This window comes from Magnolia sinica, chromosome 15 (assembly GCF_029962835.1).
Source record: "Magnolia sinica isolate HGM2019 chromosome 15, MsV1, whole genome shotgun sequence".
Taxonomy (NCBI): Eukaryota; Viridiplantae; Streptophyta; class Magnoliopsida; order Magnoliales; family Magnoliaceae; genus Magnolia; species Magnolia sinica.
Genome location: NC_080587.1, coordinates 28373546 through 28395369, shown reverse-complemented (window position 1 = coordinate 28395369; position 21824 = coordinate 28373546). Strand labels below are relative to the sequence as shown.

At 41.8% G+C, this 21824-nt stretch overlaps 1 protein-coding gene across 1 annotated transcript in view; it reads right to left on the bottom strand.

Moving 5' to 3' along the window:
• Nucleotides 1–20424, bottom strand: part of LOC131227858 (protein LONG AFTER FAR-RED 3) — a 139014-nt gene extending 118590 nt beyond the window's left edge. Inside the window, exons 1-2 of the mRNA XM_058223686.1 lie at nt 20162–20424; nt 19914–20050 (exon numbers count right to left, since the gene is read on the bottom strand). Coding sequence (XP_058079669.1) covers nt 19914–20050; nt 20162–20258 — 234 coding nt within the window. The 5' untranslated portion in view covers nt 20259–20424. The remainder of the gene's footprint in view (nt 1–19913; nt 20051–20161) is intronic.
• Between the last annotated feature and the right edge of the window lie 1400 nt (nt 20425–21824).

Sequence of the window (21824 nt, the reverse complement as noted above, 5' to 3'; positions counted from 1 at the left end):
TCAAACTACAATGGCCCCTTCTCATAGAGACAATCCCCAGTGTGACTCTTTTTGAAGTTCATTGTTGGATTCAAGAATGCGACATCTCCTACTCAAGCTTTTCAGTGAGGCCTATCGGTGAAAACAAGCTATGGATTCATTTTGACACGGAAGAGCCTCTTCATAAAGTTCTCATGACAGGCACTTCATCTCTTAAGGGTCCTATCAGAAGCCTCATGAGATGGTCGGAAAAGACCCATTTCGGGAGGGAGGAGTTCTAGTTTTTAGTTTGGGAAGTCACGATGGAACTTCTGTTCAAAGACATGTTCCTGGAAATTGGTTTGTGTTCCGGTGAGCTTCTCGCTATTGACCCAGCGACAGAAGGGGGAGAAGAGATTGGTGTATTTCAACTGCGTGTGAAGAAGAAGAAGAGCATCACCGACCCAGACACCATTAAAGTGATAACCAAAGACAAGTAATTGAAGTTGAACGTTCAACGTGAATCTTTTTGGGGAGTTCCGTAGCAGTGGGGGAAATTTGGAGGAGTAGGGAGACTAAAAACTCTTTGGCAGCTATGCAGTTTTGGCAAGATGCAGACGAAAGTGCACTTATTCCATGCTCCTCTACAACTGCTCATCCGCAAGCAGCTTGTCAAAACCTCATTAGTAGGATGGTGGTAGGTGAGCATCAGATGGATAAGATCTCATTACAAAAGGCTCAATGGACTGCGAGAGAAAAGTTCTCGTGCTCTATCCCCATGCAACAGCCTTAGGAAGGCTCATATATATTAAATCTGGTTCAGGTAGCAGGCTCGAATTCTGCTGTCGAATGCAAGCATCTTGGACACAAGGCTTGGGAGACATGGTGGGATTTATCTTATCCCGCACCAAAAAAAGGTGGTTCGGAGCTCATCAGAACCTAACTTCCACACCAAGGCAACTAGAGGCACTGTTTCTTTCAACATGTGTGAGTCCTCACTGCTATAACTTGACGAAATTGCCCGCACTCATGTGTGTTTCCCCCAATGCGGAAGCTTCCTCCTTTCTGATGTGTGCGATTAAAACTCGCACATGGGGCCCTTCCAACCTTCTTAATCAAGTTGCTACACCCCTTATCGACTATTCGAACGCTCTGAAGGTAGACAACACTTCGTGCTTGCGACAAGAACTTTTGATTCTCCCTCTTGACAAAAGTAACCTAATTTCGAAGATAGATGCAACCCAGATCAAAGAAGCATACTCCACCCAATCTGATGAATCCGACTCTGAAGAGGATCCATATTCAGAGCAAACAAATACCGACCAATAGTTAATTGATCCTCGATGATATGGTAGAAGGCCTAAATGAAGAGCCTTTAACAATGGAAGCAATGTATCCTCAGAGAAACATATTGGAGGATGCTTTAGTCGTTAATCCGTTATATGTCACGATGGGTTCAAATGACTCCATCGTGATCTCTCCACCAATGGTAGTTGATTCATTGTCTTCTCATCCCAACATTCCCAGTGACATCAGTCTTTCTGAGGCTCAACTCAATTGGTCTAAGGATATTCTCGAGAGATTCAGAGGAATGGGGGTATGTCTTAGGTGTCAGGGAGGAAGATGTGCATGATTTTCTTTATTTTGCAAAGAGTAAAGGGGCTCAAAGGATTCATGAAGAACATCTTTTGAAAGCCAGAAAATCTCCCAGGGGCTGGAGAGAGTTACTCAGTTTGGAATGTTCGATCAATTATGACTCAGCAAGCAACTCAAGCAAAACAATAAAAGGGTGAGGAACGGGAAGAGTAGGTATTCAATGATAGAGGATTGGGCTAAAATCTTAAGAGAGCCCAGATTAAGAAGATATGCAAGAAACCGAACGCAGATGTTATTGCTTTACAAGAGACAAAGCTCCAATCTTTCGACAGAAGTACGCTAAAGTCAATTTGGGGTGTTCAGAACTCTAACCGAGCAACTCTGGATGTTAGTGGGACTGCGGGCGGAATTCTTGTCGCTTGGAATACAGATGTTTGGAGGATGGTGGATAGTTTTCCTGGTTCCTTTTATGTCTCCGTCGTTCTTCAGGGTTGCATTGAGGATTTTTTTTATTGGACTTTCACGACGGTTTATGGTCCTTATCTTCCTCTCCACATGACTAGATTTGGGATGAGCTCTCGTCAATTCGGCAGTGATGGGATTTCCCATGGTGCATTGGAGGTGATTTCAACGGAGTGCGCTTCTCCTATCCAATGGAGGGCAAGGTAACTAGTAGCATGCAAAAATTTTCAAACTGGGTTGTTTCACATGACTTAGTAAACCTTCCACTTAGGGGTGCCAAATTTACCTGGTCTAATAACCAATCAAATGCAATCCTCTCTAGGCTTGATAGATTCCTTGTCTCCCACAACTGGATCAAAAAGTTCCCCCTTACCAACCAACGCGGTTTACTGAGAGTGATATCTAATCATAGGCTAATTATTTTAGTTATTAATGACAATTGGGTCCCTAAACCTTTTAGATTCGAGCTGTCTTGGCTGGAAATTAAAGGGTTCAACAACTTGATCTCGGAATGGTGGTCTTCTTTTCGGCTATAGGTTTTGATGGGTTCAAACTAGGTCGCAAGCTCAAATTGTTAAAAGAAAATATCAAGATCTAGAAGAAAGAAGTCTTGGGCTCTAGGGAGATCGAATTTGAATCGATCTTGGCTAGAATTCATGATCTCGAACTTAAAGAAGAAGCGAGCAACTTGTCGAAAGAAGAGAGGGTTGAAAGGATTGATTTGTTAGCAAAGTACAATTCTTTCTCCAAAGAAGAAATTAAATGGCATCAAATATCTAGGGCTTTGTGGCTGAAACATGGGGATAAAAACACTCATTTTTTCACAATATGGCAAATGCTCAAGCCTGGAGTCGGAACTTCGGATAAAGAGAAGATTTCTAAAGCTATTGTTCGATATTATAAGGACTTTCTTGCAATTATTGGAGAAAGCCAACTCTTGATGATCTTCAGTTCTCATCGCTATCTTTACAAGAGGCTAAGTCTCTTGATCAGCCTTGTATGGAAGAAGAAATCGAGCTTGCAAACAATGCGTTGTGCGGTGATACGGCTCCCGGCCCTGACGATCTCCCCATAATGTTCTTTCAGAATTTTTGGTCGATAGCGAGAAAAGATGTGATGGATTTCATTTCATAATCCTATGCAAGAAGCCATCTTCCTAATGACCTTGGTGCTACTTTCATTGCCCCTAATTCCCAAGGTAGAAGGGGCAAAGTCTCCAAAAGATTTTAGGCTAGTAAGTCTTATCGAGAGTCCTTACAAGATTATAGCTAAAGCTCTCTTGATGAGGTTTAAGGGTGTCTTACCCAAGATCATCTCCGAAAATCAAGGCGCATTCATAGCTAGCAGCCGAGTTCTGTATACATCCCTACTAGCCCGTGAATGTATCGACTCAAGGCACGGGGAAGTGAAGATTGGGTTGGTTTGCAAGCTCAACATTCAGAAAGCCTATGATCATGTTGACTGGAAATTTTTTGACTATATGCTTCAAAGGCTTGGATGTGGTATTAGATGGAGAGGTTGGATCCGGGCCTACATTCTATCCCCTTCATTCCCAGTCCTTAATTTATCAATGGATCTCCGTTCTGCTATTTTAAGGCCTACCGCAATATTATACAAGGCGATCCTTTATCACCATATCTATTTGTTGTCAATAGGGAAGCTTTCAGAGCGATGTTTCATAAAGCTGAAGATAATAATCTTATTCGTAGCATCAAAGTGATATATGCAGGAGTGCAAGTTTCTCACCATCAATGTGGATGATACAATTCTTTTTTGCGATGCAGATACAAGTCCGTTGACAATCTCCAAAAACTTGTTTTCTCCTTCGATGCAGTTTCAGGCCTAAACATGGCGTGCCGTAAAGGCCATTACGTAAAGGTAACGGTGGCAACCGTTACACGTTACGGGGTCATAACAACCGTAACAGCCGTTATGGAAAAAAATGGCCCGTAATTGCCGTTGACGGCATGTTATGTCCCCTATAAAGGCCATAATAGCCCGATAATGGCCTTTTACCAGACAAATACAAGTTTTTCATACTTTTTAATCAACATTACAGGGCATATATAGGTTTTTCAGGGGTTTTTTCAATAAATAAATAAATAAAAAGAGAGACCATCACGGCCGTTATAGGGCTGTAACAGCCGTTATGCCCCGTATCGTAAAGGTAACGGTGGTGGTCGTTACTGCCACCGTTACCGCTACGAAACACCTTGGGCCTAAATGTGAGTGTCACTAAAAGCAAAATGCTAGGTATACATGTTCAGCGAGAGATTCTCACACAACTGGGAAGCAACTTTGGCTACAAGAAAGGTTCCTTCCCCTCTTATCTTGGGTTACCTATGTATTGGAAAACAAGCGAAAGACTTATGGGATAAAGTCATAAGAAGGATCGAAAGTAGACTTTCAACTTGGAAACGTTGATATCTTTCTATGGGAGCTAGGTTGACTCTTCTTAAAGCGGCCCTCTCAAACTTACCTATTTATTTTATGTCTTTGTTTAGGTGCCTAAAATCAGTATTGGAGCATCTTGATAAAATGAGAAGAGACTTCTTGTGGTAAGGGGCGGAAGAAAAAAGAACATTCAATCCGCTTAAGTGGGAGGATGTTTGTAAACCTCTCAAGGAAGGAGGGGCTGGTTTGAAGGATTTGGGCCCCATGAATGTTGCTCTTCTCGGGAAATGGCACTGGAGATTTGGCTTTGAAGTGGGTAAATTGTGAAGAGATCTCATTGCCACTAAATACGGTACCCGATCAGGGGATTAGAGCATAAAATCTCCATCTCTCTGTCGTTCTCCAAACGTTCGGAAAGCAGTGGTGGCAATAGAGCATTTATTTCGTGAAGGAACATCTTTCTCTATCGATAGGGGGAACTGAATCCGTTTTTGGATTGATATTTTGTGAGTGACAGGCAATTGTAGGAGATTTTCCTGAGATTGGTTAATCTTGCTCCAAATAGGTATGTTACGGTGGATTCTTGCTACTCCAATTCTAGTGGCACCATAGTTTGGTCTCCTCTATGCTGGCAGAACCTTTCGGATGAGGAATTCGAGGAATCTCTTAGATTACTTGATTATGTTACACTCTACATGCCTTCCCCTCAAGAGGAAAATTTGATGATTTGTAAAGTTCATAGATCTTGTATTTTTTCAGTGAGATTGTTTTATAGCCTCATCTCCAAGCCGCGGTCACCAACCTCACCCCCACGGATTGCCACATTTGTGTGGCTCTTTGGTAGGAAGAAAGTTCTAACGATCAACAATCTTCAAAGAAGATCTTTGGTTTTACCCAATACTAGCTTAATGTGCATGAGGGGTCAATCGATCATCTGTTTATCCATTGTCCCTTCACTCACTCGATTTGGAACCACTTCTTCGATATATTCCATATGTCATGGGCGATGACAAGTTCATTTGATCAGTTTCTATGGGCTTGGCACAGGAGTGGGGTGGTAAATCCCGAAAGGCAATTTGGAGACTTGTTGCAAAGGAAGCCTTCGGTTTATTTGGAGGGCTCGAAATGGCCAATGTTTTCAGAACAAGTCATCTTCTGCCAGGGAGTCTATTTACCTTATCAAATTCGCCATTTCGGAATGGGTTCCTTTTATTAAATCAGCGATTGACACTAATTTATCCTCCTGGTTCTTTTTGTAGTTTCATTGTATTCTTTCTGCCTTCATGCGGCTTTCTAATAATTTCAGTTATCTCTCAGAAAAAAAATCCTTTCAGTTTATATCGTTTTACTAATAAAATAATTGCTATCATTTAGTATCAGAGCCAAGTTTTGACTAATGCATTTGACAAACCATTTACTTATGATCTCCATGTGAACTAGAATGTTATGTTGTTGGGCCTATTCAAAGTAAAGCTCTTTCTCAAGTTTTATCGTTAAGTAGTGTTCCTGTTTGTAAACCCAATATATGAATGTTTATTGGTTAAATGTTTGACCATTACAGTGAACTCAACAACAGGCCCTTTCTGTAAGATTCTACACATATGAATCTGGGCTCACGTTCAATGACATAATTTTGCACCTTTTGCTACGCACAAACATATATATGATGATCTTCATGTCCACACATGGAATGTTTTTTTTTCACCTAATACAAAAGTGTCTTGTTTGGATTATGATTATCACCTTATAGGACTTACCATGTACATATTTTGGCCCATGAGCCAGAATGCAGTGGTTTTTCAATTAGGAGATTGAGGACCAATTGCCCAAATGTACGATCGTCTTTCAAGCAATTGAAAGACCAGAATAGCGTAATGAGAAAGAACATCCTGATTGAGTTTGGGTTGGAACATCCAAAGGTATAAACCATTCTCAATTACGATATGATCGATCAATTAGCCTTATGGGTGATGTTGCTCATCCATTGAATGAACCAATAACAAGTTGTGGCCTCGATCCAAATAAGAGATGACATCGATGCAATAGGTCACTCAATAAAGTCTATAAATGACTTTTAAAATCAATCTGGATTATTGAATTAGCATGAATCTTAAAGCAATTTTGGTAATTATTGAGCATGTTGATATTTTCCAATGGGCTCCACACCAACACCAATTCCTCATAATGTTCCTATGTTAACTGCACCTAATTATTTAGATTGGAACGAGCAAATTCCGATCGCACAGGATACCATGGATTTTGACTTGGCTCTATGCATTGATGTGCTAGCTCAACCCGCAAATAGGAGTTCCCGTAAAGTTAAGATTTTATATGAAAAGTGAGAGTGATCGATACGGTTGAGTCTCATGTATATAAAGATGCCAATCGCTAAAAATATACATGGATCCATACCATTGTCCACAAAAGCAAAAGAATACCTTGCATCAGTTGAAAAACATTTTGTGTCAGTAGACAAATCACTAGCTTGAACTCTCACGGCAAAGCTAGCAACTATGAAATATGACAGACTAAATGGTGTAAGAGCACATTCTTGAAATGGCACAATAGCAACACAACTTAATGCCCTAGACATGAAGGTAAACAATCCTTTCCTCGCGCAAGTTATTCTAAGCTCGCTTAGTCAACAATTCGAACCATTTAAGATCTATTACAACACCAATAAAGAAAAATAGAATCTTAATGAATTACAAGCATATGTGCACAAGAGCAGTCGCGACTTAAATAGGAGAGACAACACATCATCCACTTAGTATCATAGGAGCTTAAAAATGAAAACTGGAAAGTCTGGAAAAGGAAAGAGGAGTCCATAAAGAAGAATAAAAACCCTGCATCTGATGCAAAGAAGGACAATAATAACCCTGACGAAGTGAGATATTTCTTTAATAAAAAGAAGGGACACCTCCAGAAAAATTGTCAAAAATAAAACAATTGGTTCAAATCAAGGGTAATAATCTAACCTTTGTATGTTTTAAAATCAATTTTTTCAACATTCCTTCAAACACTTGGAGTTGACTCCAGTGCAATTGTCCACGTTTCAAATTCAATGCATGGATTCCTTTTAAGCTAGAATTCAAGTAATGGAGAGAAGAACGTTTATATAGGAAACCAATTGGATCCGAAATACGAACAATCGACACCTATAAACTCATTTTGGCTACCAACTGTCAGTTAGACCTGAACAATACTTTATTGGTACCTTCTATCTCTAAAAATATAAGCGCGTTAAATTCAACAAAGAAAGCGTTACCTTTCACTTTGCAAACAATCATTTTGATTCATACAAGGATAATGTTTTAGTTGATATTGGATATTTAAGCGATGGTCTTTATCAACTAAATTTGGATTCCACATTTGTACAATCTCTCCGTACTCTGCATGTAAATGTTGGATCAAAACAACTCGCCTAATAAAAATCCTCGATGTTGTGATACCTAGTTTAGGTCACATATCCAAAGACAAAATTACAAGCTTAGTGAGGAAGGTGCTACTAGCCACTCTTGACTTTATGGACTTCGGTATCTATTTAGATTGTATAAAAGTCAAGCAACCTAAAACTAACAAGAAAGGCGCCACACATAGTAAAAACTCTTGCATTAATACATACCCTCTATTTGTAGACAATTTTCACCTTATAATACTGGGGAAAAAAAAAGTGCTTCATCGCATTTATTAATGACAATTCATGATACTATAATATCTATCTACTAAAGGAAAAGTCAAAAGTCATAAACATTTTTTCAGTGTTTTGGTATGAAGTGACAAATGAACTAAACAGAAAGATAAGGTTGTGAGATCAAATAGATGTGGTCAATAAATGGTAGGCACACTAACTTGTGCCAAAGTGAAGGCACATTTACTAGTTTTCTCAAATCAAAAGAAATAGTTCCCAAATATACAACATCGGGTAAACCTCAACAAAATGGTGTTGCTGAAAGGGATAATCGAACCCTCACGGATATGATGCGTAGCATGATTAGTAATTCCTCATTGCCCAAATTAATTTAAAGTGAAGCCCTAAAGACATCAATGTATATCTTGAACTGGGTTCCTAGCAAGGTTGTCTCTAAAACTCCTTTCAAGTTACGGACAAGTAGGGAACCTAGCTTGAGACACTTACACATCTTAAGCTTTTGCTTTAGAGGCCAAATCGTACAATCCATAAGAAAAAAAAAAAATGATATCAAAACTATGAGTTGTTTTTCATCGAATATTATTAGAGCTCAGAGGATTACAAGTTTTATTGTCCCACATATAGCACCAGGATTGTTGAAACTCGGACAGCTAGATGAAGTGTCTGAATGTGGTACCGATTCTTTAAAATTGGTGATGAAAGTGGCGATGATGAACTACACAATGTGGTATTAGAAGAAAGACGGGTATCAATCTCGTTACCCACACCTTTTGAAAGTACTATTGTCCCACAAGACATTGTCCATAATAACGAGAATGAACAAATCATGGAAAATGAACCACTCCATGACGAAAACGTCGCTATAGAATCGGCAGATGAAGTGCCTCAACCGTAAGTGCGAAGGAGATCTCATAAGGTAAGGAGATCTACAACTATGGATGATTACATGGTTTGCCTTCAGGAATCAGAGTTTGATATAGGAGTAATGAATGATCCACTAATGTTCTCACAAGCCGTGAATGATAAGGATTCCGATAAATGGCTTAATGCGATGAAAGATGAGTTGAAATCTATGAACGACAACAAAGTCTGAGATCTCATTCAATTAAATAGGTATACAACCAAATGCAGCTCAAGTGGAAAAATAGAATGGATAAAGTCATATTAGTTGGCAAGGGTTTTACTCACAGAGACCTTCTCTCCTGTATCCAAGAAGGATTCACTTAGAATCATTTTGGCACTGGTAGCTCATATGATCTCGAGCTACATCAAATAGATGTGAAAACGACATTTTTGAATGGGAATTTAAATAAATAAGTCTACATTAACCACCTAGAGGACTTTATGGAACAAGGTAATGACCAACTAGTATGCAAGCTAAATAAATCCATATATAGACTTAAACCAGCTTCCAAATAGTGGTATTTTAAATTTAACCATACAATTATTACCTTGGGTGATGCAGGACATGGAAAATTAAATATGATATGAAAGATTTCAGGCTTAGATCACACCAATTCAGAAATAATCACGCAAATTCCACATCCCACATGAAAATCCAAAGATTCAATTAAAGGGGAATCTATGCGGGTCCAAGCCGACACAGGCTAGGACTGGACCAATAAAAATTAGAAACCAAACGATATCAAAGGGAAATAAAATCAACTACTCATGCATAAAAAATCAGTCCCTAATCCAAGGGATTCCCTAATTTCAATTCAAGGAACCCTAAGGTGATAGAAAGGGGCAAATCAATTAGGGATCATGTAATCTAGGGTTATGATTCATGAAAAATGGCTATGAGAGGATAAAAGAGGATAAAAACCTGAGCCAAAAGATGATCCCGCGTGTGGACAGCAACAATGGCCCAAACGGACGTGCGCGTGATCCCGGCCGCACGTGTGTGGGGCCCACTATTCAGAAAAATGCCACCTTGACCCTGGTCGGCCAGGGATGGACTCCAAAACCTCCAAATTTCAGCTCGATCCGATGTACGGTTTGTGTGGTGCTCCGCCGAAGTTTCAGCTCGCCTGCGGGCCGAAATCTGGAAACCTGCTTCAATGAAGAAATCTGATGCAACAAAAGGACAAATTCGGAGTACGGATGGTGGGGGAAGATGGAAAAAAAAAGATGATGGAAGATGGGGGTGAATGGGGATCGATGTGGCTTCGCACCACGGTAGTTAGCCCTTCGAAAAGGGAGGGCTTCGCACCCACTTTTGAATTCTTCCACAACTCATGAAGAGAGCAAAAAAATAAAGCAGGAATTTTTTTATTAACTTCAATCAATGAAAAGAACTACAAGGGGTGCCTATTTATAGGGAGAACCCTATACCCAAAAACTCGCACCATGTGCGACACCTATTACTTGGCGATGAAGTAAACTAAAATAAAAACCAAACGAGAAAATCTAAAGCGTTCACGATGTTCTAAATAATAACAATAAGCAAAACCTAAAATATAAAACCAATCTGACGAGTGGGCCACGATCATGAGATCCCATGGTGGGCTTTTCTTGACTATCGGGCCACTTTTCTGAACCAAAACTTGACTTCTAGCTAGGAGGCCCTCCCTGGACGTCGTCATCGAGGCAGATCGATGGTGGGGTCCTCCATCTACGTACGTACGTGCGTAGGGGTGGCGGCGTGAGTGCGCGTGTGCCCGTGATGTCCCCATCATTGGGTTTTCAAGAAAACACTGGAGATCTGTGTATATATCTAAAGGTTAGTGACAGTAAGTTTATATTTTTAGTGTTATATGTTGATGATATTTTGCTTGTTAGTAACAACCTAGTCATATTGCGAAAAATGAAAGATTTTCTCTAAGAACTTCGAATTGAAAGAAATGGGTGCAGCCTCTTTCGTCATTGGCATCTAAATATATTGAGATAGATATCACCAACTACTTGAACTATAACAAAAGGCATACATTGATAAAATTATCCAAAGATATAATATGAAGACTGTCGGAATTGTGATGCACCCATTGTTAAAGGAAACAAATTTAGTTAGGACCAATGCCCAAAGGACGATGTAGAGAAAGAGCAAATAAAAGACACGTTATGCTTTTCCAGTCGAGAGCCTTATGCAAGCATGGACTTGCACTCAACTTGATATCATCTTTTTTGTTGGGATCTTGGGCATATCAGAGTAATATTAGGCTGGATCACTGAAAATCTATCAGAGAACCAAAAAATACACATTCACCTATAAAGTATCTGATTAGTTAGAAGTGATTGGATATTCTGACTCTGATTATGCCTACATTGGAAGCAAAAGGTCATGTCCCCTACCTTTCAAAAAAAAAAAGTAGGGTCCCTATTCATGGCTCAGTGGTAGACTCTATGAATTTCAACACTAAGGTCAAGGGTTGGACTACCCATGTGGTGTGTGTGGGTGTGAGTAAAAAGAAAAACGTCGACATATGATTGTGTCTTTTTTGTTGCTGACAGATCCATTTGTGGAAAAGTGTAACACGGACTTGTGTCTATACTTCTATGATGGAAGCAGAGTTTATGGCATGCTTTGAGACCACTACCCACGCAATATGGTTGTAGAACTTCATCTCAAGTCTTTGGGTTGTCAACTCCATTTCGAAGCCACTAGGAATTTATTGTAATAATTCCATAACAGTATCTTACTCCAAAAATGACAAGCATTCTGGTCGAGGAAGCATATTAGAGTTAAATATAATTTGTCAAGGAAAGTGGTCAAAATCATCTAATGTCTATTGAACATATAGGGTCAAACCAGATAATTGTAGACCTAATGACCAATGACTTACCGCCAAGCACTTAAAAGGCTATGTAGCTTAAATAGGCCTAATTAGAATATGATATACTTTGGTCATTAATCTTATGTAATAGACCCTACCTACATGTGATCACATTTCCAATCTAATTTTTTATTGATCTTTGTGTATATACATTCAAATGGGTATAAATAAGATATAACTTTTGGACCATTATGTTGAACCGGCCTAACACTTAGGCTATTAGTTTCCTCATTAAGCACCAGGTTAGATGCAGTTGTTGATGTTGTAATATATGTCATTAAATGACGTATGACAGCCATAATTCACATTAGTAGTTTCATTTAATCAATATATAATGTTTGATTAGAAAAGTTCAATGAATAAGAATGGCTTTTTTAAGTGTCGCATCACAAGAAATGTATTTTTTAAATGCATGAATCCAAGAAGAGTGTTTTACAAAATTAATGTTTTCAAAACTTTAAAAATAAATCACAGGAGAAGTCAACTGCATCGATCAACAAGACATGTGCTTAAATTGTGACTATGCATGAAAAGGAGTGAGAGAACACTCCTGTGAGAGAATGGGACGGTGAGACAGTGAGAATGACAAGACGCGTTTCTGAAAGGGGCCTCGACCAGAATCATGCACAGCAGACAGATCGAAAGAAACAGGAGGACTCTAATAATCAGAACGGTCACGACAATCGTCAACATTTCTCAAAACGCCGTTGGGGGGACTCCTCGACAAACGAAAGCAATCGCGAAGTCGGTAAAAACAGAAACCAGGAACATGCAAAAAACTCAAAACGTTCAGCGAAGGAAGGTCAAGTGGTGGAACGGGAAGAATCGGGCTGGCAGGAGGTTCATCATTGGAAAACTGCTACCTTTGCGGCGGCAGCGACGAACCGGGTCGACTTCCCTACTTTATTTGTTAAAGGATTCCCGTCTGGATGGTTCCCCCTCAACATGGAAAGGATATTTGGCAGGGCGGGGGCAGTCATGGACATAGTCATGCCCCGGGACCGTAAAACCGGTGCTTACCGAGGATTTGCGCTTGTCCGCATGTCTTCCGAGGTGGAGCTTGCAAGGGCTGTTACTATGTTGCATGGTGTTCGATTTGCGAGGTGTCCGTTGCTGGTGCAAAGAGCTAGATTTGGTCCTCCCATTCCCCATCCTCCCAAACCTCGCCTACCTCCTCCACCGGTTTATCGCCCCAAACCTGTTCTGCCCTCTCCTCCCAACCCTGCTCTCCCTCAACCTCCTATTCCTCCTCCCTCTCCCATCTCTGCGAACCCTTCCTTTAAGGAGGTTCTCCTGCATCTCCAGCCTTGCCATCCTCGTCCTTCATCGATCTCCCCCACTACCATCCCCTCCCCTTCATCCCCCCCCCCCCCCCCCCCTTCTGGGTGTCCCCATTATCATCGACTCTACGCTCTTCCACAGCGCCAAGGAAGATTTAAAGGAATCGGTTGAATCGGTTGTGCTAGTCTGCAAAGAAGGTGCGTCGATCTCCCAGGTGAAGGACTGGTTAGCAGAGACCACAGATTTTCACCCAGGAAATTACAGGCTTAAACCATTGGGTTATAATGAGTTATGGCTCAAGCCATGTCCGGGGATCAATTCCGAAATGGTGATCATGGCCGCTCACTTCCACTCTGGTGGTCCGGTAGCGACAGTGTTGAGATGGGATGAATTCTCCATGTTCAGTATGGAATGTGTGTGGTTCCAAGTTTGAGGAATTCCTCTTGAATTATGGTTCGATGAGTTCTTCATCGCAGTGGCAGATTTTCTGGGTTCTTACGTTGAGCTCGACGCTAAAACGAAGCTTAGAGAGGAACTTGGTGTTATTCGAATCAAAGTCAAAAGGAAGAAAGGTGCGGATTCGCCTTCGTCGGTGAAGGTCATGGTGGAAGACCGTTGCTTCGATTTTTCGGTGATTAAGGAGGCTCCAGATGATCCGCTCCCTCGGTGGAGCGATCTCTGGAGAATCCGAGAAGGCCCAGCGCCAAAGCAATCGATGGCTTCGCTGGTTTCGCGGCAAGTTTGCACGACGACCCCATGCTCCGGCGGAGCACCATCCATTCAGCCTGACAACGTCATCTCCGCCAGCAGATGCTATGACCAGGCGATCGCCCTAGCCTCGAAACGTGGTCCCGATCTGACGTTCTAGCCGCCTACTCCAATCCCTCGTCTGGAGAGCATGCCGAGGGAGTCGACACATGGATCTGATCAGATTTCTCAGCTGCCTGATTCAGACCTTCGTCTGGCGAGCAAACTGTGGGGGTCGACGCGTGGCACGATCCGCACTATTCAAAGGTCCTTCGACTCCCATTGCACCGAGTATCCTACAGTTCCTTCGGTCAGTCCATCAGTCCCTCACAAAGATCAGCCTTCTATCCAGGAGACTCCCTCTCCATCGTCAGGGGCATTATTGTTATCTCCGTACTCGTCTGAAAGCTTGGGACGCGTGGCGCATTACAGGAGTGTTAGAGAAGGACGCGTGGAACTCAAAGAGGGTGCCATCCTTTCTGATGAATGGCTCCGCGAGGAACACGTGGAGGGCGACTCGGCAGAATTTCGGGAGAAACAGGGACAGATGGCGTCCCCTCTCTTCTCTCCTCCCCTGGCGCTCATCTCGTCAGTTGGGCCCAACTCGAATCCAGTCCTGCATTCCATTCCAGTTTCTTTCACTTCATCTTCCAAGCTCTTATCCCTACCCCTTCCCTCTCCTTCCTACCTCACACCTTTGCCCCCACACGATCTCAGTCTTTTCTCCGGATCTGACCGTCATTCTGACTCTCGCCCCGAGTCCTTTTGTAGCCTGTCTGAGACCCAATCCCGGTCTTCTTCTTTCCTCTCTCCTTCTGTCTCCCATCCCCCATCCGTCGAAGCGCTGGACATGGGTCCGATCACCCGCTTTCAAGACAATATGTCTTCTGAGCTTCTCATGCCGGAACCGTTGCAAATGATAGTTGATCCTCTGTGCGACCCTACGGCCTCCGAACCCAACAGATCTGAGCTGTTGGCCAAGATTCAGAACAAAAGGTGGATCCATGAGGCTATTGGAAAGGTGGGAAGATCTCTAGGTCTATCATTTGGGGATAGATTGGAAGACTATCTCGCTTTATTTCAATGTATTGAAGACAGGGGCAAACTGATAGAGAAGCGAACAACGTCAGCGAAACATTTAGTCAAGATCTCTCCTTCTTGTGAACTGCAACGACTGGAAGCCAGCCCAGGGTTCATCGCAGCTGCGGTTTCTAAATCTAGGAGACAGGGCAATTGGGGAAGCGTAGTGAATCCATGAAGAACGTGAGGGGGGTTGGCTCCAAACACAAAAGGAGTCTCATCAAGGCAACAATTAGCAGTAAAAATCCTAATGTCCTCTGTTTTCAGGAAACTAAGGTCTCTACTTTTAAAGATTATCTCGTGGCTTCCTTATGGAAGGCCAATGATGCGAAGTGGCTAACGGTCGACGCTATTGGGAGCTCGGGTGGTATTCTCCTCGCTTGGAAATCTTCCAAATGGGATCTCATCTCCTCGTCTTCGGGCATTTTTTCCTTGACAGTTACTCTCCAAGATAAGTCTTCTTCCTCTCAATGTCTGTTGACCGCCATTTATGGTCCTAACAATCCTTCTCCCAGGGAAGCCTTCTGGGATGAGTTGTCGCAGGCTAGGCAATCCTTTCCTGGACCTTCGTGTGTGGTGGGGGACTTTAATGTCACTCACCTTCAGGAGGATCATTACAGATTCAGAAGACCCACTACTGCTATGGCCCAATTCTCCAGTTGGATCGAGCAAGAGCAGCTGATTGACTTGCAGCTTCTGGGTTCGCGGTATACTTGGATAAATGGTCGGGCGGCCCCTATTCTATCCCGTTTGGATAGATTCCTTCTTTCTGCGGAGTGGCTCGAGTCATTTCCATCCGTAAATCAAATCGCCATGCCGAGAACCACTTCGAACCATCGTCCTATTTTGTTATCAGCTGATGAAGTTAACTAGGGACCGAAACCTTTCCGCTTCAACTCCTCTTGGCTTCGCTCCGAAGGGCTTCGTCAACAGATTACAGACTGGTGGTCTTCTTTTCAGCTGAAGGGTTTTGCGGGTCACAAGCTTCTTTGTAAACTCAGGTTCCTCAAGGAGAAGTTGAAGGAATGACATAAGGAGGAATCTCGGAAGAGGGAGGTTGATATGGAAGATCTTCTGCTTGAGCTTCAGCGCATTGATGTCGATTTTGAAGACGTTCCGATGTCGAAAGAGGTTTTGTCCAGGTGTATCGCCATTATCCAAATTCTTTCTAACAACGCTTTGGAAGAAGAGGCGTCTTAGAGGATAAAATCTCGAGCCAAATGGATTGCTGAAGGGGACAAAAACACAATTTTTTCATCATATGGCCAACGTGCATTCTCGGGCTAAGGCAATTCTTAGCATCTCTGATCAAGGTAACAAAATTGAGGACCGAAAGGAGATAGAAAATCTTGCGATTTCTCACTTTAAACATCTTCTCTCCGCCGATAACTGGGTGAGACCGACTCTAGACAATATTTCCTTCAGTAAGTTGCAGACTGAGGACGTTAATTTATTGGAAGCTCAATTCACGGAAGAGGAGGCTAAGGCAGCAGTGAATGCTTTTGGGGGGGGGGGGGGGAGATAAGTCTCCAGGTCCAGATGGCTTCCTGATTTCTTTTTATCATGAATTCTGGGACATGGTTCGCCTGGATGTGCTCTAGTTTCTTCACGAATTCCACACAAGAGGCAGACTGTCGAAAGGCTTGGGTGCCACTTTCATCTCTCTCATCCCTAAAATGATGGGTGCCTCCTCTTTCGCCCAGTTTCGGCCTATTAGTCTCATAGGAAGCCCCTATAAAATTTTGGTGAAGATCTTATCTGTTCGTTTATCTAAAGTCATTGGCAGCATCATTTCAAACACTCAAAATGCCTTCATCAGAGGCAGACAGATCATGGATGGTGCTCTCATAGCTAATGAAGTCCTACACACGTCATAAGTGGAAGCTTCAAGCTATTTTCTGTAAACTTGACATTGCCAAGGCCTGTGATCACGTGGACTGGGATTTCCTGGCCTACATGCTGGGTCGGATGGGCTTCGGGGTCAAGTGGAGAAGCTGGATCGTGACTTGCATCAGACCAGCGCACTTCTCCATCCTTTTAAACGGATCGCCTTTTGGTTTCTTCCAGAGTTCCAGAGTATTGCGTCAGGGGGATCCCCTCTCCCCTTTTCTTTTCCTAATAGTGGGCGAGGCTTTATCCCAAATGTTAAATAAGGGTCAGGATCAAGGCCTCCTACGTGGCATTACGATGCCCGGTATTCCTGACCCTCTTAGCCACATTCAGTTCGCCGATCACACCCTTATATTTTCTGAAGCCTCGGATGATAAAATCGAAAACCTTCTCATTACTCTTCACTGTTTCAAAGCAGACTCAGGTCTAAGGATCAATCTGAACAAATCAAAGCTTCTTGGAATTAATGTCCCATAGCAGTCCATTCAGAAATTTGCCTCCACGCTTGGTTGTCACATTGACTCTTTTCCTACTTACTTTGTAGGTCTTCCTCTCTCTATGGGTCCCCCGCCAAGGAGCATGTGGGAGAGGGTCACCAGTAAATTTCACAAGTATCTGGCATCCTGGAAATGCAGGTATCTCTCTTTGGGTGGTCGGTTGACGCTGATCAAAGCTGCCCTATCCAATCTCCCCCTCTATTTCATGTCGTTGTTTAAATGCCCAGGGTTGGTGCTTAAGTCCATGGAGAAAGCTCGAAGGGAGTTCCTATGGTTTGGTGAAGAAAATCAGCGCAAGTTTCATCTGCTTGATTGGTCCCAAGTTTGCAAAGTCTTCAATGACGGCGGTGCCAATGTGAAAAACCTGAAGCTAATGAATTCCGCTCTGTTGGGTAAATGGGCTTGGCATTTTGCTGTGGAAAAAGATGCTTTGTGGAATTTGTTAGTTAGTGGTAAATACGGTGCAACTCATGGGAATTGGTGGCCTAAAGATAGTTCTTATTATAAGGCATCTCACATTTGGAAAGGAATCATTAAGAACAAAAACCCCGTCATTGCTAACAGTAGGTACATGTTGGGTAATGGTTTCTCAACTCGTTTCTGGGAAGATCTATGGCTTGGAGAACAACCCCTCAAATTCTTATTCCCGCGGATTCATCGGCTCTCTCCTGATAGGCATATCCTCATTCACAAATGTGGTTTTGCTTCCTCAGCTCAATATGTCTGGGACATTAATTGCACAAGAAACCTATATGACGACGAGGTAGAGGAATTTATGGCACTTCACGATTATATTTCCAATTCCAAGATTGCTCCCTCTCAGCCGGATAGTATTGAGTGGAGGCTTGATAAATCAGCGACGTTTTCTGTCAGATCTCTATATACCGTTCTTTACTCTGCGGGCACTCCTCCAAGTGATGCGACTCCTTTCGTCTGGAAATATCACGTTCCTCCTAAGGCCAGATGTTTGCAGTGGCTAGCAGCCAAAAACAGGATTCTTACTATCAACAATCTCGCTAAGCGTGGCATGCAGATAGTTAACATTTGTCTATGCTGCATGCGTCAGGCGGAATCGATTAATCATCTGCTGGTTCAATGCTCCTTTACTTCTTTCATTCTCTCTCATGTTTGCGACCTCTTCTCCCTATCTTGGTGTGTCCCGGAGTCCACTGCGGAGTTGTTGATAGTGTGGAACGGGGTAATCTTTGAAAAAGCAAATTAATGATCTAGCATATGATTATTCTGGCAATTTGGTGGGCAGTTTGGACTGAAAGAAACAATCACTACTTCAACGATAGATCCTCTACTGTTAAAGCGGTGGGGGCTAGGGCTAAAAAGATGGTTGTAGAATGGGCTGTCAATGTTAAGGATCTGATTAGTGTGGATTTTTCTTTTTAAGGCGGTTAGGGGCTTTCTGCTATCTCAGCAGATCGGCGCCTCTTGTATCTTTCGCTTTTCTTGCTTTCTGTTTTCGCTTTCCTTGTAATCTATTTTCCTCTGATTAATGAATCAGTTCTATTGCTTTTTTAAAAAAAAATAAAATCACAAGAGAAGTCTTCATACTATGATCATATAGGCCAAGTGGGAGAATGTTGGACTATATATACAATAAGGAGTGGCCCACTTGACCACAATCTTCATATTCCAAAAATGACTCCTCATGCTCCGAAAATGACTTTTTATATTCCAAGGATGTCCTTTCACATTCTAAGGATGTCTTTTACAATTCTAAGGAGATTCCTTTTTAGTAGAAAAACTCTTGGCATTCCGTAATTACATTGAATTTTCTTATAAATAGGACGAGACAGCCACAAAATTAATTAGTATCTTTTATATGTTGGAATCAGATCATCTATATATTTTAAGGTTCTTGGTCCCTCTCTTCAACTCAACATTGCATATCTCAATTCACGGATTATAGTGAGTTAAGGAGAGAGAAAATCAAGTTGGTTAGGCTAGAGGTGTTGCGTGCTGTAGATCTTGACCCTTGAAATCATTCAAGCAATGGCTCGTCACCATCAAGCTTCATCATCTAGTTTAATTGTACCAGGTATGCGCTCCAATCCGTACAACATTTGGTTTTGTTGAATGCATCAAGTCAAGATCTCGTTTTATATTAATTCACTAATCTGAATAATTGCTACTAGTCTACCCCCTTTGTACGCATGCATGTGTGTATGCATATTGACAAACTCATTCTCGGGAATTTCTTGGCCCAAAATTTTCTCAAGAGATTTTCCAATTTTGAAGTTTTTCTCAGGTTTTTTTCTTCTCAAAAATTAAAAATATTTATTGTAAATTAATAATATATTTATTAAAATTTGAATATATGTTTATAAAACAAATTCTTGAAAGTTCTTATTTTGTGATATTATCACGATCTCATAAAATCTGCCAATATTTTGAAAATATCGCAACAACATCATTCAGTGAATTTGTCACGATATTTTCAAAATCGTGGCAACATTTGTCACACTTCATGTAGGTATAACCAAAGAAACAGTTTCTTTCAGGTGGAATTCATCAAGGAGACGGCTTCCAAAAAAAAATGGAAAGGAAAAGAGAAGAAATAGAAGAGCATACCCGAACGGAGGATTGATTCCCAACATGGAGGATTCTGCCACTTCGAACGGCCATGGCTTGTGCAAAAGGGTGAGAGGAATCGCTGGTGTAGATGACGGCATTCGTGACCACCAAATCAGCCACAGCAGGTGGCGAACCTGTAATTGATGGAGAGAGAGGGAAGGAAATTTTAAAATCTGTCCATGCATAAAAGAAAACATAAAGGAATGAAGATGACATGAGAGGATGAGATTCTTTTTTATACATACGAGGAGTGTTGAAGGCAGGGAGCAATACGATGGCAAGTAGAGCAGCAACAGAGGCAGAGAAGAAGATGATGAGATTTTTCTTCCCTATTATAGTCATCGTCGCTGGCAGTGGGAAGTGGAAGTAGCTGCTGCTGCTGCTGCCGCCGCTGCCGCCGCTGAGAAGAGGAAAACTCAAGGACAGGTTCTTATTCTGGCAGAGACTACTGGTTTATGCTCTGTCACTGAGAAATGTCTTAAATCACAACTGTCCGACGGACACCCTTTGGCCGATACGGGAGAGGATTACGTGCAGCCCCGGCCTTGGCAAAGGGGAGCGGATTGGATACCGAGCGCTTCAGTAGCCAAAAGGCTACTGAAGTGATGTGGCAAAAGGCCATTAGTTATATACCAATGGTATGTTCCGTTGGTATAAATGCTACTCCGTTAGATCCGTTAACGGATCTTTCTCCGTTTCCGCCGTGCACCCACTCGGCCACGAAATCAAATTGTCATACCGAGTAAATTCAGTTGGGCTCACTGTGAATTTATATGATTTATCCACACCTTCCATCAGTTTTTCCATCTAATTTCAGGCTTGAGCCCAAAATTGAAGCTTATAAAAATCTCAAGTGGACTATACCACATGAAACAGTGGAAATAATGATTTCCACCGTTGAAACCTTTCCAGGCCCCACAGTGATGTTTATTTTTCATCCAAACAGCTCAAAGGATTAAAAAACATGGATGACGGTAAAAAAAACAAATATAATCTTGATCCAAGACTTCTGTGGCCTTAATAATTTTTAAACTTTATAAATTTAATTCACACTGTTTCCTTTGGTGTGGTCCATTTTAGCTTTTATATGCTAAGGTTTTAAGCTAAGGTCCTAAAATTATCTTATTAAATGGATGGACAGACCGGATAAAATACATAAATCATGGTGGACCCCACAGAGTTTACTCAGTACACAATCCGCTTGCCTCGGCCACATACTGGTAAACTCCATTTTCAGGTCTTTTTTTTTTCTTCACTCTCTCAATTTTCTTGCCACCCACCTTGCATCCTAATCTACATCCACTGATCACTATATTATCTCTCATTTCTTTTATTTCTTTCAATTGATCCTCTTGACGATATCCACCTACCCAAATCAGGTTCGTGCCGTGTGATACATGAGAGGGGGCCCCATTTATGTCGATGATTCAACCCTTGCCAACCAATGATGGGACGCATTAGATCACATTATATTGCCTATGCAATGTCTGCACCTACACTAAAAAACATTGCTCCTCTTAAGTGGGATCCATTCATTTACAATGTGGTTTTTTTTTTTTTTTGCCCTTTTCTTAATGTAGATACAGGCTGAAGGTAAGCCAATGGAAGCTTTGAAACTAGCGAAATGCCTGCGGTGCAACCTGCACAATTCGAAAGGGAGCAATTTCTGCCCTTTCGACTTGCACAATAGAGAATGGAGCAATTTCAGCCCTTTCAAACACATCAATGGCACAAGAACACATCACAAAAGCACAAATAAAGGCAGTTGTTCTTTCTTCTGTTAGACTTAGCTTTCTTTTAGTTTACATTAGTTATAAGCTATTGTTTATATTTAGGAAATAATGCCCCTAAATTGTTTCTATTGACTTTCATCGACAAATTCACGAAAAAATGTTCCTTATAGTCTCT